Genomic DNA, 22,990 nt, shown 5'->3' on the forward strand with positions numbered 1-22,990 from the left:
TGGCCACGATCCGGCCGGTGCATTTGCTCGCGAAGCTCTGTGCGAGTCTCCGGAAAGATCCGGTGCACTTGTGCACTCATGTCTCTTGTGGTCTACACCACCACAGCTATAGCAGGTCACTCCCCAATTATTACTCACACTTCCACGGCCACGCCCAAAGGAAGCCCCAAAGATCGAACCCGGACCAGGAAGAAAATCCTTTAGATCGATTGTGGTTGCCTTTCTTGTGATTAGATTGGCCACCACCTTCGCTCTCAGACTTCCTCTTCTCACCACCTAACCTCTCCTGAGCCATCTCCACCAACCTCTCGGCTCTCCCGGCCTCTCTCATAAGCTTCCTTAACATCGTAAGGATTCCCACGGGTAACTTATCCATGATCTTAGGGGTCAACCCCTCTCAAACCTCAATGCCGATTCTCCTCACTCGGACCCATATCCTCAAGATACCTAGACTTCTCATTGAACGACTGTAGTACTCGACCCACGGACATCTCGGCGGTCATCTTAAAACCATCAAACTCTTCTCTCATCTTACTCCTCACGTGTTCTGGTACAAACTCCTTCCTTATGACCCCCTACGAAACTCCTCCCAAGGTATAGCGGGTAAGCCTTGGTTTGTATATATCTCCTTAGCACTCACTTTCACTGAATCCCACCACTTGCCTCTTTGCCTCCCTCGGATAGAACGCAGCCTGTTCCACCCTCATCTCATCGGGACGGTGAACCGGATCTAATATGTTCTCCATCTCTCTCACCAACTATCAAGTAGGTTAGGCTCCCCAACTCCATTGTATTCTTTCGGGTTAAACCTCGCTATATAAAGGATGATTTTTGAATGGTCAACCTCCTTCTCCTTATCCTTATTCTTATCCTCATTCACTTTCTTTAGGGTCTCAGTAAGAGCATCCTGGTGCTCTAACATCTTAACGATGTCATCCACGGTCATAAGCTCGGCTCTCGTGATACAAAGCGGTTCTCTTGGGCGGCATCTTGAAACTATACATATATAAGAAAGGGTAGATATGAACATACGTACTAAACTTCAAAACACGAAAACACGCCACCCAGAACCCACTCGATCGAGTTCCCAAACACACTCGATCGAGTAACGGGCTACTCGATCGAGTGCCCCACGTACTCGATCAAGTACCCAAACTTCAGACCCCAAACAGACCTTCTGATCTCTTACCTACTCGATCGAGTATCTAGGCTACTCGATCGAGTGACCCCCTACTCGATCGAGTACCCCTAGTTACTCGATCGAGTGCCCAAAAACGTTATTCTGGACTCAAAATCGTCAAAAACCCACCCGATCGAGTCAGTCCCACTCGATCGAGTCTCGCTAATACATAAAAGCTACCCGCATGTTACGTCATATGCTAACATGCTAAACTTATAAACCACATTATATCATAATACACATGCTACGCATCTTTTCTACCATCTACGAGATCATTTCATCATGTTATTAAATGCCACATTGTAAATCATCCAACATGTTATCATCTCATCAACAAATTCCCACATATCACCATTTTCTTTCACATGCTCAACTTTCTACTTAAACACCCAACAATTAACACATTTCACCACATTCTTACACAAGTTAACCAAACACACATACGACTCGACAAACACTTCCCCATGTGACCGGTTCAAAGTTGTAGGGCGACCCTGCGACTTTAGGACGTCTCCCAAGCCTTTGCACTAGCTCCTACAACTTTTACCCCGGGTTCATTTTAATTGACTCCTATGTTCATTAGGTTCATTGGTTACAGGTTTCAGGATCGTCGCTCGGATACCATTTGTAACACCCCCATACTCCAAGTGCCTTACCGGGGACCACTCGGGTATGAAGACATTACCATCTCGGTTACCCGAGGCAATGATAATCAAACAACAATGAAGAAACAACGTTTAATATAAATAGTTTAACGAATAGTTACAATCCTCAAAACCAAACCAAAAGTACGATACATGATTCCAAACGATGTTCTAACCGAAATGTAAATAGACTAAAGGCTACAAGCGGAAGACTCTTATCATCATGTCGTGGCATCCCAGCTATCCCAGTACTCATCTCAATACTGCTCAATATCTCGCTCACCATCCCCGAATGGATCACCGCAGTTTACAAAACAACACCGGGGTTAGTACTAATCACACAATCAATATGTATAACGACAATAAGATAAACAGATGACTTAAATCACACACACACACACAACCAACCAATTCCCATCATCTCAATATCGATCGTCCTTTGGACCACCGCCGCGATGGGGGACCGCAACGTACCCACAAATCCCCGCTCCACATAGTGAGCGATAACCCTGTCCATTAATGTGCACATTCCCTTCCGTGGCGGGTTCCACGAAGGGCGAAACTAGGGCGTGAAGCCACTCCCGCAAGTGACCCCACTCAGCCGAGGCCACGCCTCGCGAACCATCAACAACGATCACAACCACAATCACAGTACAATTATTATATCAAACAACCAAATACAATACATCAACCAATATCCCATTATGGGACTAATACTGAGTAGGAAATCCTACCTGGTATGCACACAATCAGACGGTCTCTCCTTCTACCACGAGTCAAAAAGCCTCTTCTATGAACCCTCCTCCTATCATACAACACATATAGGCTACCAATCACATACTACACATAAAAACCCCCAATCTCTAAATTAGGGTTTAACCAAATCAAAGGAAATACAATAAAAAGGGTATGTAGATCTTACCCTCGACGCAAGGAACTCAACGGTATACACAACGACAAGAACGCGACCGTCGAACTCCGGGAATTGCTAAGAATGCGATTAGGAAGATGAACTTGTTGCTTTCTCTCTTAAACAGAATTTAGGTTTTGTAAATGTGGTTTAGAATAATGACGACGGAACTTAAATACCTTAATCGCATAATTAACAAAACCCGAGAAAACTCCCCGTAAAACCGGACACTCGATCGAGTACCCAAGGTACTCGATCGAGTACCCCCTTACTCGATCGAGTGCCCCAGCTACTCGATCGAGTACCCAACAGGTCAGAAACTATTTTATTTCGCAACTTACCCTTACTCGACAGAGTAAGAGCTACTCGATAGAGTACCCCAAGACTTATAACTACGGAGTATTACAGAGAGACTCTAGAGGATTTGTTTGCGGACATGCGTCTCTAGTATGAAGACGTGTATGATGACTAGTTTTTTTTATTTTTTATGTTTGTCTCTTTGTTCGGATTATGTTATTTGAATTCTAGTATCTTTGTATGGATATGTTTTTTATGTTTTTTATGTTTTCCTTAATTTAATTTTAGTAATCTTTTTATTGATCAATCCCGTAGTTAAACGACACATATTAAAATGTAGTTAACGGAAATTAAACGTAGCCGAAAACTTAATTTTAACATGATACAATTTAACAATAGGACATAATACAGAGATACAACTTAATAAAGTAAAACATAAATTGAAAATACAACGGAAATTAAAACGTAGTTAAATGAAAATTAAACGACGACATAAATTGAAAATACAACTTAATTAAAATGTAATTAAATAACTATAGAACTTAATTATCTTCGGCTGATGAAGATGACGATTCCAAATCTTCCAAATCGTCTCCGACCGCAGATTCTTCAGGTTGAGCAGCAACATATTGATCATAGAAATCAATGATGTCAAGTTTGACATTTCCTAGGTTGAACACTCTACCGGCACATAATTCTGATAGTGTTGCGTAATCGAGCACGATGAGTATGCGCTCAAAATAGACAAGGCCATCACTTTTTAACCTGCGAAACTCCCACATCGTTTCGGTTAATGTTTCATCGAAACAACAACCTCATAAGCTAAATCTTTGGAGTTAGTATATGCTCCGGGTTTCCGGCTAGGATGATACAAAGGCTGCCAAGTGGAGGATTTTCAAGCAAGTGCCATACAATAGCACTTGGAACGACTAATTCAAGGCGAGACACTAACACTGGTAAATCCGCAACGATACCATCGATCCTTAGTTGATAAGCTCTGATTTTTTGAGTATTTGTGAGAACCATTTTAGTATTGTACTGAATAAGATGGGATGTTATGATTGAAATGGACATAGCAAGGGCTACTTATAAGAAGTCGGTTCAAAACGGTAACAATTTTTTTGAATTTGAAACGTTTAGATTTTTGAATTGTAACGGTATTTTTGAATTGTAACGGTATTTTTGAATTATAACGGTATTTTTGAAATATAACGGTATTTTTGAATTATAACGGTATATTTTTAAAATTTCAAACAGTTATAATGTTTTAATTGATAATGGTAACAATTTTTTGAATTTCAAACGGTTAGATTTTTGAATTGTAACGGTTATATTCCCTCCATTTTTTTCCTAAATCTCAACTATAATAACATGTTCATCTTCTTCTCTTCTTCACTTCCTAAATTGCCCCAAATTTTTCCCTTCAATTTTCTTCTTCATCTCTCTACTTATGTCGACATCATCTGACAATAACAAAAAGGTTGAAGATAGCATGTGAAGATGAAGCTGATGATGCATCAAATGGAAATGTCATGAAAGAGCAAGTGATAGGTTTAAAAGAAGAGATTTCGGGTTTGTCAAGGATGATGAAGTTTTATTTCAAGTGTATCTTGTATTTGTTTGTTTTCCTTATGTTAGCCATTGTTATGAAGTAGTGAGTATTTGCAAAAATTTCCAAATTTGTATCAATTGCTTGTTATGCGTTTGTATGATTTTCCAGAAATTTCAGAATTAGTAATATGGCTTTCTAGAAATTTCAGAATTAGTAATATGATTGTTATGCGTTTGTATGGTTTTCCAGAAATTTAAGAATTTGTATAAACCTAAACAAAAAACACAGGGGTATACAAGAGAAAAACCCTACAATATATTACACAAGTGAACTTAATAATGTTTTAATTAAATCGTCAGTAACGGTTACATTTTTTCAATACGAACAACTATCAATTGAGATAATTGTCGCAGTATCAAAATTTCGGCTTCTACGACGTCTTCTCGGGGTCTCTCTCATTAATGCTTGCCAATTCTCAATGTTTTGTTGGTACAACGTATCTAGGTGAGCAACACTAGCATCTCGGAAGGTCAACCAAGCGGGGTCAAGTGGCGGCATAGGTAGACTCTGAGGGGGGCCTCTAGAATGCAACTGCGTCCAATGGCTATGGTGTAGGACAATCCACATAATACCATACGGTAGTCGGCCTTCCGTTCGGGTTTTCAAAGGCATGATAGTGTTGTAACTTCCGTCCCAAACATTCTTCCCATCTTCCCCTCGTGTATGACCAATCACACATATCGTCCAGTTGAAAAGCGTTGCAAACACTAGCAAATTGTCACTACACATCCAGTAAGCCGACCCATAACTAATCTGCTCAAAAAACTCAACTCGTTGAAGTGCTTCCTCAAAACCTGTCATATCGGTGGTCGGTGATCGATAAATACCGAATAACTCTCTGTATATATATCATTGCTCCTCATCTCCCTCGCACACCATTCCCGCATAACTATATAATTTGTCTCTTGGCCCCGCTGGGCGTGAGATACTACCCGGAACCCACAATGACCGTCATCTCCAACATCCACCCAACCATCGAAGTGTCCCCAAAGAACCTCAGGGACACCCCACCGTTTGGCCCATGATGATATAAGGCCAATGGTAAAGTTCCTTCCCAAAGGAGCACCGGGAGGTCCTGATTCGAAATCACAAAGTCTTTGTTGTGATCTGCATTTGTTGAACCGTGAGTACTTGGTGTCCATAACTTCCTTTCTGCATGCTCGAAACCCGACTTGTTTCTAGTTGTAGAACCTCTCGGACGGCCTTTCGGTTGCTCATTAATAGGGGGTGGCAAAATCTCTTGGTCCTCCGGGTGGGATAAATCACGCAACAAGCCTATGACTGCCCTTAGTTTAACCGGGTCACTGTTTCTCACACCGTCAACTAATTCCTCAAACAAATCACCATTATTTTTCGGCATTTGTTGAGGAATATCATACACTAATGTCTTCCAAAAGACATGAATATCCTCGAGATAGACCCTCCTACCTCTTTTGTACAAAGATACCAAATTGCATGCACAAGGTAATCCATGAGTCGTTCGTAGCACGTGTCGGCATCCATCCTCCAACCTGATACCCAATCCAAGGCCTCTCAAAAGTTCTTTCTCCATTAACTCTATGGCCTTAGTAGACAAGTTCCCTTGCAATAAGGAGAAAGTACGAGATGTTATCCTTGGTTTACTCATTGCATCTTCGAGTTCTTTCTTAAGCTTGGAGTGTTGACCTTCTAGCATGTCGTGGATACGGGACCACATGGTATCAAGTGTGAGATGATTAGATTTCAACCAAGCCTTCAATAGAGAATGTGCTGACTCAACATGGGAAGTTGCTGTGTTACCAAGATGGAAGACCTCATTTGTATATCATAAAAAAAACTTCCCTGCATGTTCACCCCAAGCTCTCTGTATATAATCGGACATATGTCTCCACTTACGACTGAAACACGCCCAAGCTTGCTGAAACGCTTCCTCGGTAAGTGCATTGATCACCTTATTCCAACCGTCTTCTGGATTTGTGATGATATGTGACTTCATACTCTCAGTACGGTAGAATTCCAAGGCTTTACCATTGATGGCTTTGTTCACGTGCCATCGACACAACAAATGATCAACCCCGGGAAATACTGCCCCAAGAGCGTTGATCAAACCCAATTCACGGTCGGTGAGAAAAACACAAGGGGGCGCTCCCGTGACATCTATAATGTCAGCTAACTTCTTCAACAGCCACTTGTAATTCTCCTCAGACTCGGTAGGAATCATCGAACATGCAATTAAGAAAGACGATCCGGTGGATGTGACACCAACCATCTCAATGAGTGGATTCTTGTAAGTGTTTGTTTTATACGTCGAATCCATGATAACCACATAAGGATAAGCCCGGAACAACTTCACGGAATCAGGATGTGCCATGAAAATGTGACTAATCTCTTTTGTCTCGGAATTAATCTCGTGCCAATGGACGTATTTCGCTTCTACCGCTAGTGCCAACATTTGCTGAGCGGTGTTTCTTTCACCCCCCCTAACTTCTTTCCTAATTTTCCTTGTTTCATTATATAGCTGGGTGCTTGACGGTTGTGGTTTTTCTGGGGTTTTCAAATGAAGAGCATTTTTAATATCCCTCGGTAGAACCCCGACCATAGTTTGTTGCCTAACATATGCCTTCTCGTCCGCGTCCAATCCCGCAAAGTGTCGATCCCCGTCCTTATAAACGGTTACGTTGTGGTTGTGTAGTCCACCACCCTCGGAGGTAACAATGTTCCACACTATCGTCACTTGATCATTTTTACACGAAATTTTGAACGGCACGAATACGAAACTTGCATGAAGACTTCTGCGACCTCCTTGGCTTTTCAAGATCATCCGATCGGGTTGGTAACCCATGTCTTTTACATCGAAAATAACTTGCCAACAACCCGTTCGGTTTTCTGCTCTGTTATTTGCTTTAACCAAAGCAAACCCATTCTCGAATGCAACTTTATTAGCCCAATTGAAAGTATCGTCACGCGTTTCGAAATATATAGTAGTCTCGAACAACGGGTTGTAATCAATTGAATTCTCGCCAAAAGTCTCCCACGAATCCCTTTACAAGCAATACAGACTATAGTAAGACAATAAAAAAGATTCATAACCTAAATAAATTGCGTAAAACGAAAGAAAAAACAAGATAAGTTAATACGTGACGTAAATCAACTATCGAATAGAATTAACGATGCGCAAAAAAAAAATGAAAATTAAGCAAATAATGAAGCGGTTAAGTTGTTTACGTACCGGTTTTTTTGAAATTTTTTAGAGAGAGAAAGTGTTGGATGAGTGGAAAGACAGTTATCATTTTTTTTTGAAAAACGTCGTCGATATTTACTAAAACATCGTCAATGAAAATCAGCCCTCATTTTTCGTGACATACGAGTTTTTTTGTTATTGTTTGTACGGAGTACACTTGGTAGAGAAAAGTGGAGAGGGAGAGGGAATCAAATAAAAATTGTCAGTCTTACTTGTAAACTTGACTCAGAGTCCTTCCTCCCTCACGCATTCTGCGCCCACGCCAACTGCAGCAAGGTCCCCCACTCCTCTCCCTTACAAAACGACGTCACTCTTCACCCCAATAACTCATAACATTACTCCAACTTTTACTACTACTTCACCTACATCATATTTACTCATCTTATTCTCACCCTCTCCTCTCTCTTCTACATAAACTACTTATTTTCTGTTTTAGTGATAAATTTATTTATCAATATCAATATAATAATAATAATAATTCTTCCTTTCTTTTTCTAGACAGAGAAACCAGCTACCTCCTCTCACATTCTTCACCAATCACCATACATAATACAACCGCCATTCTTCTACCGACCTCAATAATCTCCTACCTCCTTCATTCTCCTTTTAAGGTTCGTTTTTTTTTTTTACCGTAATTATTCTGTAACAGTATCTGGTTTACAAGTATTATAAAGTCGTTGTCGTCTTATTTAATTTAATTACTATTTGACGAGTTTTGTTTATTGTGATTTCTTAAATGTTCACAAATTTTGTAGTCGAGTAGTTGAATAATGTTACGGAGTACTCTGTATTGTTTGTGGTCGACTAGTAGTACGGAGTAGTATAATGTTACGGAGTACTCCATATTAAATAGGCTCCGTAATTTCATAAATTTGATTGGATCGTTGCGTGTGCTTATGTTTATAGTTTAATAATACTTCCAAATTAATTCCTTTCTTGAGCCCCTTAATTATGGAATCCTGTTTCCTGCTTCTAAATTCAGCCGCTTTTTTTCTGCACCTTTATATACTTTTCTCTGGATAAATATATACATATACTCGTCTATTTATTTGATTACCTTTGATTTAAAAAAAAAAAAAAAAAAACCCCAATTGATCATGACGGAGGAAGTATTTTAGTTAATCTTAGTTTAAATTTAGTAATTGTTAAACTTCGCTAAAGCCACTGACCTCGTCCCTAATTTTTATTTTTGTTCGTTCTTGTACAATTATAGGAGAAAATAGTTAGGTCAGTTCTAATCCTGTTTTTTTTTTTTTTTTTTTTTTTCCTCTAAAATCAGGTATTTGTTTTAGCATTAAAAGATGTCAAGTTTTTGCTTAGCACAGTTTGTTAATAATACTTGTTCCTTTATTAGTACTCGTATAATATAAATGGCTCTACACAACAGTCTAATTAGCGAGTTTGTAAACTTAAGTTCAGAAGTTTAGGTTGGGGAAATCGGATTGAGCGAGGCAACTAGATTTAATCTGGGTTTCACATAAGCAGAAATGTGTTAACTAGAGTTGAGTTAGTCATTATAATGAACATCATACATGATCCCAATATAAACCCCCAAAAAATTGAGCAGTAAGAAATTGAATTGGAGTGAAGTGGGTCAGGGTGAAGATCTGGTGGGGATTGGGGAACTCCCTTTTCTTTGTTTTTTTTTCATGGGCTGGTTTAGGTTTACCTACAAGGGGACCACAAATGAATCTAATATTTTAATTTTGGTGTATTACCCTTGTCATAATACAGTAAATCTCTCTTCAGATAACACTATCCGTCTTAAGCTTAAATTAGAAGTTGCGGTGATAATATGATACTCCCTTTTTAGTTTTTAAACACAAGAATCTGATTTTTAGAAGTTACCCACCCACCTTTTAATTTCTTCCAAGTATTAAGTACAGTAAGTAGAGTAGTTATCAATGCTGGTACTCTTCTTTGCATAGGAGGTGGGTTCATTATTCATGTGAAGTGAAGGTAATGGTCTGAAGTTGGGTGGGCCCATATGAGATTTCTTTCCCTTTCTCATGATTCTTAAAAGATGAAAGCATCAACTTTAGGTGTAGGGTTCATAACAAGAAGCCAAGAAACAAAAGAATGATTCCTTCCAAAGTTTGGGACCTTTCTACCTTTTTTTTTTTTTTTTGCATTTTCACTTTTGCTTCTAGTTTTTCTATTGTACATGTGAATGTGTGGACTGTGGTGCCTATGCTTATTTAAAATGCAATTTATTATGGTTAAGGTACTTGGTTTTGTAGTTGATAGTTATTACAAGTATAAACTTTAGCTCAGTCAGGGTTCTTACTTCTTTAGTTTGAATTTGTTTTTTCGTTGCAGGTATGGTTTAGCTGTGAAACCCTCTATCGTATGCGCTTTTTGTTGGCGTTTGGTTCTCAATCTCAACCTCAACCTCAAGCGTTCCATATGTTTCTATTTTAAGGTAACCATTCTTTGCCTTGACCTTCGCAATAATGTGTGCGTTTGAACTTTTTTTTTTTTTTTTTGGGTGGAATGTGAAATATATTAATAACCTTGAGAATATTTCAAACCCATACAATCTGTCACACCATTACACCTTAAACATTTAACAGGTAATAATACCAATATTCCTACTCCAAGCCTCATCTATTGTAGAGTTAAATTTCCTCATATGCGCCTGAACTCTGTGAATAACAGTAGCCTTGATCAACTTCAAGATTTGATTAGGGTGAATTAAGATTGCCTCACTTCTACTCTTGTTCCTTGGATACGATATGAAGTAACTGAGTGCAGATAACCCACCAAAAATGACCTGTTTCTGGAACAAAGATTTACATCTCAATTTTATTTATGAATTGTTTGCCACTTTTTTACTTGGGTTTATTACAAAGATTTACTGCTTTTCGTGTTTCCTCCCTGCTATATTTTTTCCATCCCATGTGTAGATATACTCTGTCTATGATTTCTGTCTATCAATTTTGATAGTTATGCCCTTTGAACAGATGTCTAACTTTTTATGTTAAGACCTGCTTTGAGTCTCATAAAGAGTAAAAGTAACTAGTTTGCTTTATTGTTTTCTACATTCACATAACTAACCAGCAGTAACCACACTATTTGCTAAGTTATGTATGCGATTTGTGACATCTCTTGATGAAGAATACCAGTATAGATATAAAGAGTCCTTTTTTTCTTAATCTGCAGGGTAATTCATAGAATAAGCTCGTGCAAAATGTCAACTCAAAGAAAGTTCTCATGGGTTCTGGGATGGATCTTATTCAGCATGCTCTGTGCATCCTATGGTGGTGCTTCCAGCGATTTGGAAATACTCACTGCTCTAAGAAAAGGTTTAAACCAGCGAAAAGATATGATTCCCAACTGGTTCTACCCAGAAGTTCCTGGATGTTCTTGGACTGGTGTGGAATGCAAGGGTTCCGTAGTTCTTGGCCTTAATTTACCTTGTACTTCACCACTAGGCCTCCCTTTTCCGAACAACATAGGAGAGTTACAAAATCTGAGGCATCTTAATCTCAGTCAGTGTGGACTAACGGGGTACATTCCTGAAAGTATCTGGACTCTTGAGAAACTTGAGATCTTGGATTTGAGCAGCAATGAGCTGTCAGGAATTCTCTCCCCAGCTTTGTCCAATCTAAAATCTCTTAGACAACTTGTGCTTGATGCCAATAGCTTGTCAGGGCAGCTGCCTACGACCATTGGGTTTCTTCCTAACCTTGTGGAACTTTCCTTGCATGGAAATTCTTTCTTTGGTGACCTACCTTCAGAAATTGGGAAACTGTCTTTATTAGAGTCTCTTGATCTCTGTGGAAACTCTTTTTCTGGTGCCCTCCCTTCAAGTTTGGGAGACCTCCGAGGCCTCTTGTACTTTGACGCTAGTAAGAATCAATTTACTGGTCCTATCTTTCCCGGGATTGGAAATTTGTCAAACCTTCGAAACATTGATCTCTCGGGGAACTCCATTAGCGGACCTCTACCAACTGAAATTGGGAGATTGACAGGCCTTATCTCAATGAATATGGCCAACAACATTATAGAGGGAGCAATTCCGTCATCCATTGGTAATCTCAAAGAGCTTCAGGTGCTCAATGTTCAAAACTGCACACTTACTGGCTCAGTTCCAGAAGAATTGTCTAAGCTGTCCAATTTGACATACCTGAACATAGCACATAACTCATTTAAAGGAGGTTTGCCTGCAAGCTTAGGGAAATTATCTAATTTAGGCTATCTTCTATCGTCAAATGCTGGATTGTGTGGGATGATTCCTGGCGAGCTTGGTAATTGCAAGAAGCTAAGAATTCTAGATCTCTCCTCTAATTCTTTCTCCGGCCCGTTGACTGATGGTCTTGCTGGTTTAGTCTCACTCGAGAGTGTGATTTTGGTTTCCAACACTTTATCCGGGACAATCCCGAGCTGGATATCGCAGTGGAAAAACGTTGGTTCAATTCTGATGTCAAAGAACAGGTTTATAGGGTCTATACCTGCATTCAGTCTCCAGAAGCTACGGCTTCTTGACTTGAGCAACAACATACTTTCCGGCAAATTATCCTCAGAAATATGCTCTGCAAAGTCCCTAACCTATCTGGTATTGTCCGACAATAACATAACGGGAACAATCGAGGATACTTTCAGAAACTGCCAGAACTTGTCTGAATTGGTATTGTCTCGCAACCGTCTTTCAGGCGAGATACCCGGATATATAGGCGAACTCTCTCTCATGTCGCTAGAACTGTCTGGAAATAATTTTCATGGAAAGCTACCCGATCAGCTGTGGAAATCAGAATCTCTCTTGGAGTTGTACCTTGGCAATAATTTACTTTCCGGGGAGATACCTGAAGCTATTTCAAAAGTAAAGACATTGCTGAGACTGCAATTGGAATTTAATGTCTTTGTCGGGTCCATTCCAGCTTCCATTGGAGAATTAAGAAACCTCACTAACCTCTCTCTGCATGGTAACCTGTTAACTGAAAAGATCCCAGAAGAGCTTTTTAATTGTTCAAATCTTGTGTCATTGGATCTGGGCTCAAACAGACTTTCAGGCTCAATTCCGCCGTCCATTTCAAAGTTAAAGTCCCTGGACAACTTGGTATTATCTTCTAACAGCTTCTCAGGTATAATTCCTGAAGAGATATGCTCTGGGTTCCAAAAGATGTCGTTGCCAGATTCCGAGTTCAGCCAACATTACGGCATGCTTGACCTGTCATACAACCAGTTCGTGGGCCCGATTCCTGCTTCAATTGGCCAATGTATTGTGGTTATGGAGCTGTTATTGCAGAACAATCAGTTGAATGGCAGCATTCCTTCTGAAATATTTAGTTTGTCAAACTTAACCTTACTAAATGTGTCTTCCAATCATTTAACTGGTCCTATAATGCCTGGATCTTTCACATCTAGGAATCTCCAGGGCCTTATTCTCTCCCATAATGAGCTCATGGGCTCTATCCCAAGTGACATGGGCTCTCGATTGCCTAGCTTAACCAAGCTTGATATTTCATGGAATCGGGTCAGTGGTTCATTACCGTCATCTGTGTTTCATATTGAGAGCCTGACATACCTTGACACCAGTGCCAATTACCTTTCGGGACCCATCCCTTGCCAATTCCCAAGCAGTAGTTCTCTTGTTCATCTAAATGCTAGCAATAACCTATTTGATGGTCCTCTCTGTGACTCCCTTACAAACCTAAGCACCCTTGCCTTTCTAGACCTTCACAACAATGCTTTAACTGGGAGCCTGCCAGGCTCTTTGGCAAACCTAGCTGCTTTGACATATCTTGACCTTTCCGGGAACAATTTTCAGAGCCATGTTCCATGCAATATTTGTGACATTGAAGGCCTCTCCTTTGTCAATCTCTCAGGCAATAAATTTGTTGGTTTTGTGCCAAAGACATGCGCCAGGCATGAACCGTGCTTAGCCACTAGGCATCCACGAATTCACTTGGCACAATCGCCTGTTTGGGGCGTTATTATAGGAGTGATGCTTGTCATCCTTTTAGCGGTCATCTGTCTGATTTGTCGCTCAAGGCGTGAAGCTCCAATTTTGGGCAGTTTAGAGGGTAAATTTGTCCATTCAGTTGGGCAGTCTGAGGAGCTGATGATAGTCAAGAAATCAAGGGAGCCGTTAAGCATCAACATCGCCACATTTGAACATTCTCTAATTCGCTTGAGCGCTTCAGAAATTTTCTCTGCCACCAATAATTTCAGTAAAACGTATATAATCGGTGATGGTGGATTTGGGACAGTTTATAAAGCATCCCTTCCTGAGGGCCGGACCATAGCTGTGAAACGTCTTAATGGAGGACACTCTCATGGTGACCGAGAATTTTTAGCCGAGATGGAAACTATAGGAAAAGTACAGCATGAAAATCTGGTTCCATTATTTGGCTATTGTGTGTCTGCTGAAGAAAGATTCTTGGTTTATGAGTACATGGAGAATGGGAGCCTTGATGTGTGGCTTAGTAACCGGGCTGATGCTGTTGAAGCTCTCAATTGGCCCACCCGTTTCAAGATCTGTTTAGGCTCTGCACGAGGCATCGCCTTTCTGCATCATGGGTTTGTCCCCCACATCATTCACCGGGATATCAAGTCCAGCAACATACTATTGGACAGGTACTTCGAGCCCAAAGTGTCTGATTTTGGGCTGGCCCGGATAATCAGTGCGTACGAGAGCCATGTTAGCACGGTTCTGGCTGGCACATATGGGTATATACCCCCCGAGTACGGTCAGTCCATGGTGGCAACAACAAAAGGTGATATATACAGCTTGGGAGTGGTGATGTTGGAGCTGGTGACGGGCCGGGCCCCAACTGGACAAACTGATATCGAAGGGGGGAATTTGGTGGGCTGGGTTCGGGTGATGGTAGCCCAGGGGAGAAAAGATGAGGTGCTGGATTCTTTTATCCCGGCGGTTTCAGCGTGGCGCCAACAAATGTTGCAGGTTCTCGATATTGCCCGTATGTGCACAAATGATAATCCGGCAAAGCGTCCCCATATGCTTGAAGTAGTGAGGCTGTTGAATGAGATAAAACTGGAGAATTGAGAAAGTAATTACGAGGAGACGTCCCTCTTCTCGGAACGTTTAATGTGTGGAGTAGTCAGTCTATTGTGTTGTTAAAAAAAAAAAACTTGTGTAAGGAAGTAGAGTAGGGAGTATTAATTAGGTAGAGAGCTGTAAATAAGTATCATTAGAAGGTAGAATCAAAGAGAGCTAATTTGTAGGGCATTTGATGGATATCAATGCCCTTTCCCCTCATCAATCAATCAATCAAATTGTTGTCGCTTTCTGATCGTCTTTGACTCTGCTTGGTAGGTTTTGAGATTTTAGATTTTAGATATGAGATTTGGTAATGAGTAATTTACAAATGTTATGTGCCATTAATTTTCGTGATTAGAATAAGAATTAAGGTATAAAGGTATCATAAGTGTGAGTAGAATAGGTTAATTTGATATGTGACATGAGCAGCTTCAATATCCGGAGTATTACCAGAAAAGAAAACCCTTGATTTACTACTATGAGCTATGACTCACTGATCAAGTGACTAAGGCGCTCCATATTCCATATATATAGGGTGAAAATATAAGGAGACAGGGGGACGCCTTGTTTATTGCCTCCGGACGGCTGGAAGAACTCAGCGGGTTCACAATAGGTCGGAATTGGGCAGCCTTAGCAGGATTGTCAATCTTTGTAATCAGTATCATCATTAAAACCGGCAGGGAACTCTTCACCTCTAAGTAATTTCAGGTTGGAGATATAATATGGACGGACAACTTGTTTGTTTCTTTTTTTGAAGTTGATCAGCAAATACGTGAATAAAAGGAATCAAAGTATACAAACCATGTTTCGTCATTGAATGTTGTCAAATGTTTGAAGCAATTAATTGATTGTTAACAATTCATTAATATTAATATAAACAGAGACAATCAAAACTCTGTTGAATTCACTAAGTAAAACTTGCATACTAATTAATACTAAAGTAACGCAATCAAATCTCTCTACTGTACTCAAATATTTAATCTCCTAGTATAAAATATATAAAAAACAGAATAATCATCATCTTTGTCTCAGGAATGCTTAAACAACTTGAAGGATTCCAGGCACAATGCGTTTGAGAAGGTATTGAGCCATATGCAGATACGCGTGCTGGGTTAGATGAATTCCGTCCCAACTGTATCTTTCTTCTGGATTCGCACAAACTGAAGCGCCTTCACTCCCACAAAGCTTGTTCATGTTGAAGTTATACTTGTTGTTAGCATCTCCACAGCACGCCTTCTGAAGCCCGTCCTCTTTAAACCCTATTTACATTTAAGTGATTAGTCATCAAAACTACTAAGTGATACTTACTTAAAACAACAATCAATCTTACCAAGAGATGTGGCAGATTGGATTATCCATCTTAGACCGTTGAAGTAGTCACCATACACAATGGCCACATGTGGGAACTCTGCTTGAAGCTCTTTAATGGCAAACTGAAGGTGCTTGTTATGGAGTAGAGCAAAGTAGTTCAAACCCTTCAAACACTTGAGTGAATCGTATTGATTTGGGTCCCTACTTTGAAACATGGATAAATATATTGGCATGCACCCTATCGGGAAATTTCCTGGCACCACAACTCGGATTGCTCCCAGATTTATCACTTCCTACAAACCACCATTCATGGTAATCAGTAATCTTATAGGTAAGACGGTGTTTTAGAAGATGTACGAGGGAGGAAGTGGGAACTTACTTTAACAGCTAGTTTAATTTGCTGAACCACGTCTGGAACCATGTCATGCAACTGTTGTAGGCTCTTGCCTTCAAGTAAAGCATAATTGTAGTCATTGCCGCCGGTTTCCCCCATTATGATGAGTGAATTTCCAACCCTTTGCTTGCATTCTAAAATTAAACACAATTATATATATATATATGTATAAAATATCATTAGTATGTATCAGTATGGAACTAATAATAAATTATTAAGAATGTAGATTTACCTGAAGCATTGTCTCCGCAATAAGATTTAAGATGAGTCTTGAACCAGTTAATTTGAACCGGGAGAGATTTGTTTGTGGCAGGGTTGATAATACCCATGGCTGTTAAACCATCAGTATCGAGGGCTGTTGATCCAGCAACAGCGAAATTCAATCCATATGTCGAGTCACTTTCTTTCTTCAGATACGGATTCAAGTGTGGCATGTGAAAAAAGTCGGCTGCAATTCAAGAAAACTTGTTAAAATTTAGCATGCATGGCTATCAAAATAAAAAAACATGAACAAGCAAACAAAAATCAGGAGTACGTATGCATGGCAATAATAAAACAGTAAATTACAAAATAAAACAGTAAGTAGTAGGTTAATAAGTTCCAAGTGTCATACCGAAGAAATCGACCATGAGCTGGCCATCAGAACAGCGGCCGGTGTTGTTACCGGAAGTGAGACCATAAGGAAGACGTGCGCAGGGGTTATGGGCGCCAACAGGACCGTCTCTCATGAGATTGCCGGTGTCACTTAACGAGTCACCAAACTGGTATATCGCCTCAAACGACAGCTTCCCATTAGATGAAGCATTAGCAAGAGAAGGAAGGATGAGGGACAATGAGAGAAGAGAGAGCAGAACAAAGCTTATAGATCTCAAGGAAGCCATTGAAATTAATTTGATTAATTAATTTGTTGATTGAATTGGTACGTAATAAACATATGGTACGTTAAGAGTGCTTTTATAGGTGTGTAATAAGCTATAATAATCTTATAGGATTAGGAGTAATTAATCAGGATTAAGAGTAATTTGCTTTTGTTTTGGTTTAGAAATTAGAATTTTATTAAGAGTCAAATTATTATTATTTACTCCTAAAACTAAACGTATTAGTAATCACATATTCACAGAAATTAGAATTTTATTAAGAGTCAGTATTATACTCGTTGCCGTCTAGCTTTTCCCGTGGACTGATCAATGATAAAGTCGTACGGAGTAAATTTATTTTGTTGAACTCAAATTATGAGCACCATCTACTGTAACTCTACCTGATGTCTACAGTATAACTGTAACTTTTGTGGAAAAGAAATTGATGAAACTTTGACCATTGTTGAAGACGTACGTAATTGTAAGGGTAAACACATCTTAACTCGAATTTACCCAGCAATTTGACGTAACCTGAAGCTGCTGATGAGCAGACTCATCCAAAAGAATCAAATCAAAATAAATAAATAAAAAAAACAAAAACAAAAACCGTGCAACTCACAAGACCATCTCATCCTCATGTAACTCACTCATTGTGAAACCTACTAAATACTCAAAGTCGGAGGTTCTCTGTATGTTGAGGGTGGTTTATGATTCACCAAGCAGTTCAAAGAACATAGACGAGTGCAAGACCAAAGTAGTGAAACGGTTATTGTCGCTTAATCTTGGCCGTCATAAACCTTTGAAGCATGTACAAAAGCCATCACGAGACAATCCTAAACAACTCGAGAATACTGAAAATAACATGAAACAACTTGAGAATGAAAATTAAAAAGAATAAGAGCTTGAAAAGTAGGACAGGTCGCAAAACCAAACCAATTCTTCATACCAAATGGAGAACACCAACATGAACAAATTTGTTGCTAAAACAGCACTTCAAAATTGCATTCAGAATGTCAAATAATTGCTACTGTTAGAGGTTGATGCCTCTTCACCTCCACAAATCACCCCAACCAAAACTCGAAAGAAAAATAAGCAAAACCTACACACTACATTGATAGTCTAGATGTAAGACATCAATGTGAGAATTTCCTGACTACTCGTATCATATTCCGCTAATATTTATACAGCTAATGTTGACCAGATGCTGTCAAATCCCTAATATACCCCATTCCAACACCAATCACTCCATGGATATACAGATTAGTCTCCTTTTGTCCACAGCAATAGCTTACGTTTGCTTTTAATCGATTTTTGATGCAAGTCTATGTTAAGTGGGCTACGCAGTTCCACCTTCATTCTCAGCCACACATATTATGCTTAAAAATGAAATGTCAACTATTGGCTTGAACTCTTCAACAGACCAAGATGGAATAGTAATACGCAAACTATTGGCCATGATAGTGGAAGCATGAAAACTTAACGACAGTTCCTCCAACATTGAGCCAGAGAACAAACCTCTTCGAAATCGTGGAGAGGTCATGAAGCAGCTTTGAACTTAATATTTATTAAGCAGCCAACCCAGATCAAGAGCCTCATAATGCTTATCCCATGCCCAAACCTGACAACTAATGGATCAATCTAACGATCCTTCATTCTTCACATTTCAAAGCACTCCTAAACATTTCAGCTCCATACAAAATATTATCTTCAACTGTTTGGCCGTGACTGGCTGTAGAATTCAGTAAAGTCAAGTCGGAAAAAGAGGAATTTCAAGTCGATGTGTTGTTGGATTGGCAACTGAGAAATGAATCCTGTGAGCAACGATGAATACTTATTTCCAATATCATCCAGCTCCAGGCTCATAGTGTTGAGAAACTTAACAGCATGTTGAGTTAAGGCCTTCCTGCCCTCAGATACCCATGACCCAGGTTCTGCAGATTTGCTATTTCTTTGCTTAGATAGTTTTTTCTTGTCTTGCGGGTCGGTAGACCTGTAGACATTAAAGCAAGAAATGAAGTATATGTACAGTTAGTTTCTTGAAAGACGGTCTTGCATATTTGAACAGACCTATTTAACTATAAACCTCATCCATATGTTTATTAACCCACTAGTTCAAATTATAACTACCCCATTACGATTCAATCTATGAAACATTATTATCATGAGACTGTATATGATGCACTAGATGATGGCAGAAATATATGGATTTGTACCTTGTTTGCAATTCGTATATTCCTTCATATAATCTGTCTGCTAGACTTCGGAATCTAAGTATAAGGTCAAACAAAACAAATAATGTCTCATATAAACAAAGTGATTTCTCTCCAAGAAGGGACTTCTCAACTATAGAATGGAGATACTTTTCATGGGCAGCAAGCAGATCGTCAAGATCTTTTGCTGCTTCCATTTCGTTACAGAAATTAGACCAAGAAATCTCCAAGACTTCAAACATGATGTAGTACTGCAAGTTAGAGACAAAATGATTCATCTCATCCCAAAGAACTTGGCACCTTCGCAATGTTGAAAGCAACTTCATCTTAACTGCATCTTGCAGTTTAATAAAAGTATGAGAACTAATACAATTTGGCTTCATTGTTTTCCAAGCACTGATCAACGCATGCTCAACCCTTCTAAGCTTCCACAGGAAATTAAAGATCCTCAAATATCCAGTCATGACAGATTCGCTGAAAACAGTGTTCAGTGGAACTCTGGCATCATAGTCCAGTGAAAATACATCCCAGCCTCTATCTCCAGTATTATGTGGCATCATCTTGACCCTCAATCTATCCAATACATCGCGATCATCATATTGCGCATTTGAAGACCTGATAGCAGTTTCTAACAAACCGGCCAGCTTGAATGTGCTTATTGTATTGGCAGGCTCGGATAGCTCGGGCCCAACTTCGTCCATCAGATACTGCACAAAATCACCCTGCCCAAGCAACAAATACCTCTTTATCGCCTGACAATGTTCCTTAAACTTATAGCGATTGTAAATGACATCTAAGAGATGCTTATCGATTCTCTTAGATGCTTCAGAAACCAGTAGCTCAAGAGCATTAGTTTCTCCGTATCCAAGTCCACCTCTACCGGTTGTTGTTCCAGCAGCAGCAGCAGCCTCTGTTGCAGCATCGGCCCAGCCACGGTCCTCACAACACACCCTAAGGAAATTAATCGACTTCCCTGTCCTCAAGATGCTTTGTGCAAGAGACGGTGGGATGAAGGAAGGGAGCATCCCTGTGTGTAATCGATACCCCTCCCTCCAAAGGGATTCAGCCTTAACCGGCTGCCCAACAAGAAAAAATTCACCAAATAAATCTTCAAGCTCCCCTTCCAAGACCCAACTTCTGACCATTTCAAATAACGGTGAGCAAACTCTTCGTAGAAGACGGTTCATAAACTCATGCACTAAGGGATCCCCATGTTGCGCATGCATATGGATAGCCCCCGCCATTGCCCCACCCTTCAGCACCTTACAACTATCAACCAAAATAGCCATAAGCTTCATTTTCACGACAGGTTCAACAAACCACATAGAAAGTCTCCGCAAAGACAGGTAATTTAAAGAACTACAAGTCTCGGAAACAAGTGGAATGGGGTTCATTGATTGTGCTTCAAGGACTGCCAAAAGTTTATAATAATCAGTCAGCTCATCCTGCAAAGCTGCACAAAATGCTTGTCCCACAGTGCCAACATCTGCAATTGGCAATCGTTCCATACTCTCGGCTATATACCCCTTAACTCTCCTAAACAGCGCACCTAACTCGCATAACTTTCTAGTCATAATCCTAGTAGCTCTAGGAACGGTAATCAAATCTGACAAAACATAAGCATTAACTTTTTTATCAAACTTAATATAGCTCCCATCAATCCCTTGACAAGCATACAACACATCTCTAACCAAAACCTCCTCGGAAACCTCATTCTCTTCCCTGAACAACTTAGAAAACTCCCTAAACGCAACTTCTCGCATATTTTCCGGATCTTTGGACACGGTCAAAACGCCACCACTGCAAGGCACTCCTTCATCACTACGAACCGGAGACTTGTCACTCAAAAGCATTGAATGAAGCTGTTTTTTGGGCATTTTACGGTCTTCGGAAATGACTCTAAGCAAATAAAGCACTGCCCACTTATTATTTATACTTCCAGGACCATTTTTGGAGGAAAGCTTATTATAAAGATCAGCAAATGACAATGCTTGAGAAGATTTACCTTGAGTAACAAGATGACGTTTAATGGTTTCCGCTTCTGCAGCTTCATCAGGAGCAATTGAAGGCGTCAATCGACTGTTAAGGATGCGCATTGCAAAACTGAGAGATTGATTGAAACGAGTAGGATCAATTGAAGAATCAGAGTTTTCGGAATTAGGGTTAGGGTTAGGGTTTATGGGTGGTGAAATTAAACGATGAACAAGCTCTTTGACGAGATCTAAGATCTTTTGATCATCCATTTGGATTTGGAATTGGGATTAGGGTTTTGCGAAGAACCCTCCCCAAAATTGGAAGAGTGAGGAGTGAATTAATGGAGGAGAGAGAGAAATGGATTTTGAATTTGTGAAATTGGGGATTATTATTGTTTTTGGGTTGGTGAGAAAAAAAAGGCGTTTTTGTTTTTGTTTTTGTTTTTGTTTTTAAAGTTGTTTTTATTTTATATAATGGGCGCGTAAAATGATTACTGCACTGCCTTTTTAAAAAAAAATTCCCGAAATGGAGCCCCATGGTTTAGGATAGAGCGCGGATCGAATATTTGAATTAAAGTGTTAAGTCGGATTGTATATTTAGGCTCCGTTTGGTACGATACTTCAGGTAACTTATTTGACCAAAGTAACTTATTTGATTAAAATTTCAGCTAACTGATTTTTTTTTGCAAGTGTTTGACAAGTAGCTTATTTGGTCAAATAATATACCTGAAATGAAATGCTACCTCAGGTAGCATTTGAAAAATCATATTCCTGAAATGACTTATTTTCCATTTTTTACCCCTTTATTCTATAATATTAAATAATTTTTATATTCTTTTACGTCATTTTACCAAAATCAGCTACCTTTTCAGCTAGTTTGCCAAACACATTTTTATATAATTAGCTACCTTATCAGTTCCTAATTTTCAGCTACCTTATCAATTATCTTTTCAGGTTTCAGTTAACTTTTCACTTTTCAGTTAACTTTTCAGATTTCAGCTACCTTTTCAGATAGCCTTACATTCGAAATTTTTGAATTTAGATATTTATCTCCGAACCAAACGTTGCGGATATCCAATAATAATTGGGAATACAGATATGCATATTTTGGAATTTTTTACTTGAAAAACAACTAGTCTTGCTATAAACGGATATATCCGTCTATAGCTAAAGACGGGTCAAATACCTTGAAAGTGGTGACATTTTTGGCCCCCACCACCCCACTTGTTATTTGTTCTATTAGGAATGTAGTATTGTATTTGACCCGTCTTTACTTATAGACGAATATGTACCGTCTATAATGATATTTTTTGCTTGAAAAATTAAGGTTGAAACATGAACGTATTTATCATACAATTGGTCTCCCTTGTGACGGGTTA

The 22,990-nt window shown here is 39.5% G+C and overlaps 3 protein-coding genes across 4 annotated transcripts; 1 reads left to right on the top strand and 2 right to left on the bottom strand.

The window, feature by feature from the left end:
• Positions 1-8,035: 8,035 nt before the first annotated feature.
• On the top strand, positions 8,036-15,120 carry LOC141657435 (uncharacterized). 2 transcript variants are annotated; one of them, XM_074464673.1, is made up of 3 exons: positions 8,036-8,474; positions 10,183-10,285; positions 11,026-15,120. In XM_074464673.1, the coding sequence occupies exon 3, from the start codon at positions 11,054-11,056 to the stop codon at positions 14,870-14,872; it is 3,819 nt and encodes a 1,272-aa protein (XP_074320774.1). In that variant the 5' UTR covers positions 8,036-8,474; positions 10,183-10,285; positions 11,026-11,053; the 3' UTR covers positions 14,873-15,120. The 2 variants fall into 2 exon arrangements, with proteins under 2 accessions (XP_074320774.1, XP_074320776.1); XM_074464675.1 differs by lacking the exon at positions 8,036-8,474 and adding an exon at positions 9,955-10,087.
• Positions 15,121-15,704: 584 nt separating this feature from the next.
• Positions 15,705-17,513, bottom strand: LOC141657437 (GDSL esterase/lipase At5g03980-like). Its single transcript, XM_074464677.1, has 5 exons — positions 17,185-17,513; positions 16,804-17,019; positions 16,557-16,705; positions 16,197-16,470; positions 15,705-16,125 (listed from the first exon to the last, which is right to left on the bottom strand). The coding sequence occupies exons 1-5, from the start codon at positions 17,450-17,452 to the stop codon at positions 15,905-15,907; spliced, it is 1,128 nt and encodes a 375-aa protein (XP_074320778.1). The 5' UTR covers positions 17,453-17,513; the 3' UTR covers positions 15,705-15,904.
• Positions 17,514-18,344: 831 nt separating this feature from the next.
• On the bottom strand, positions 18,345-22,049 carry LOC141657436 (gamma-tubulin complex component 3-like). Its single transcript, XM_074464676.1, has 2 exons — positions 19,642-22,049; positions 18,345-19,418 (listed from the first exon to the last, which is right to left on the bottom strand). Exons 1-2 carry the CDS (start codon positions 21,879-21,881, stop codon positions 19,136-19,138), a joined length of 2,523 nt encoding a protein of 840 aa, XP_074320777.1. The 5' UTR covers positions 21,882-22,049; the 3' UTR covers positions 18,345-19,135.
• Between the last annotated feature and the right edge of the window lie 941 nt (positions 22,050-22,990).

Source organism: Silene latifolia, chromosome 5 (assembly GCF_048544455.1).
Source record: "Silene latifolia isolate original U9 population chromosome 5, ASM4854445v1, whole genome shotgun sequence".
NCBI lineage: Eukaryota > Viridiplantae > Streptophyta > Magnoliopsida > Caryophyllales > Caryophyllaceae > Silene > Silene latifolia.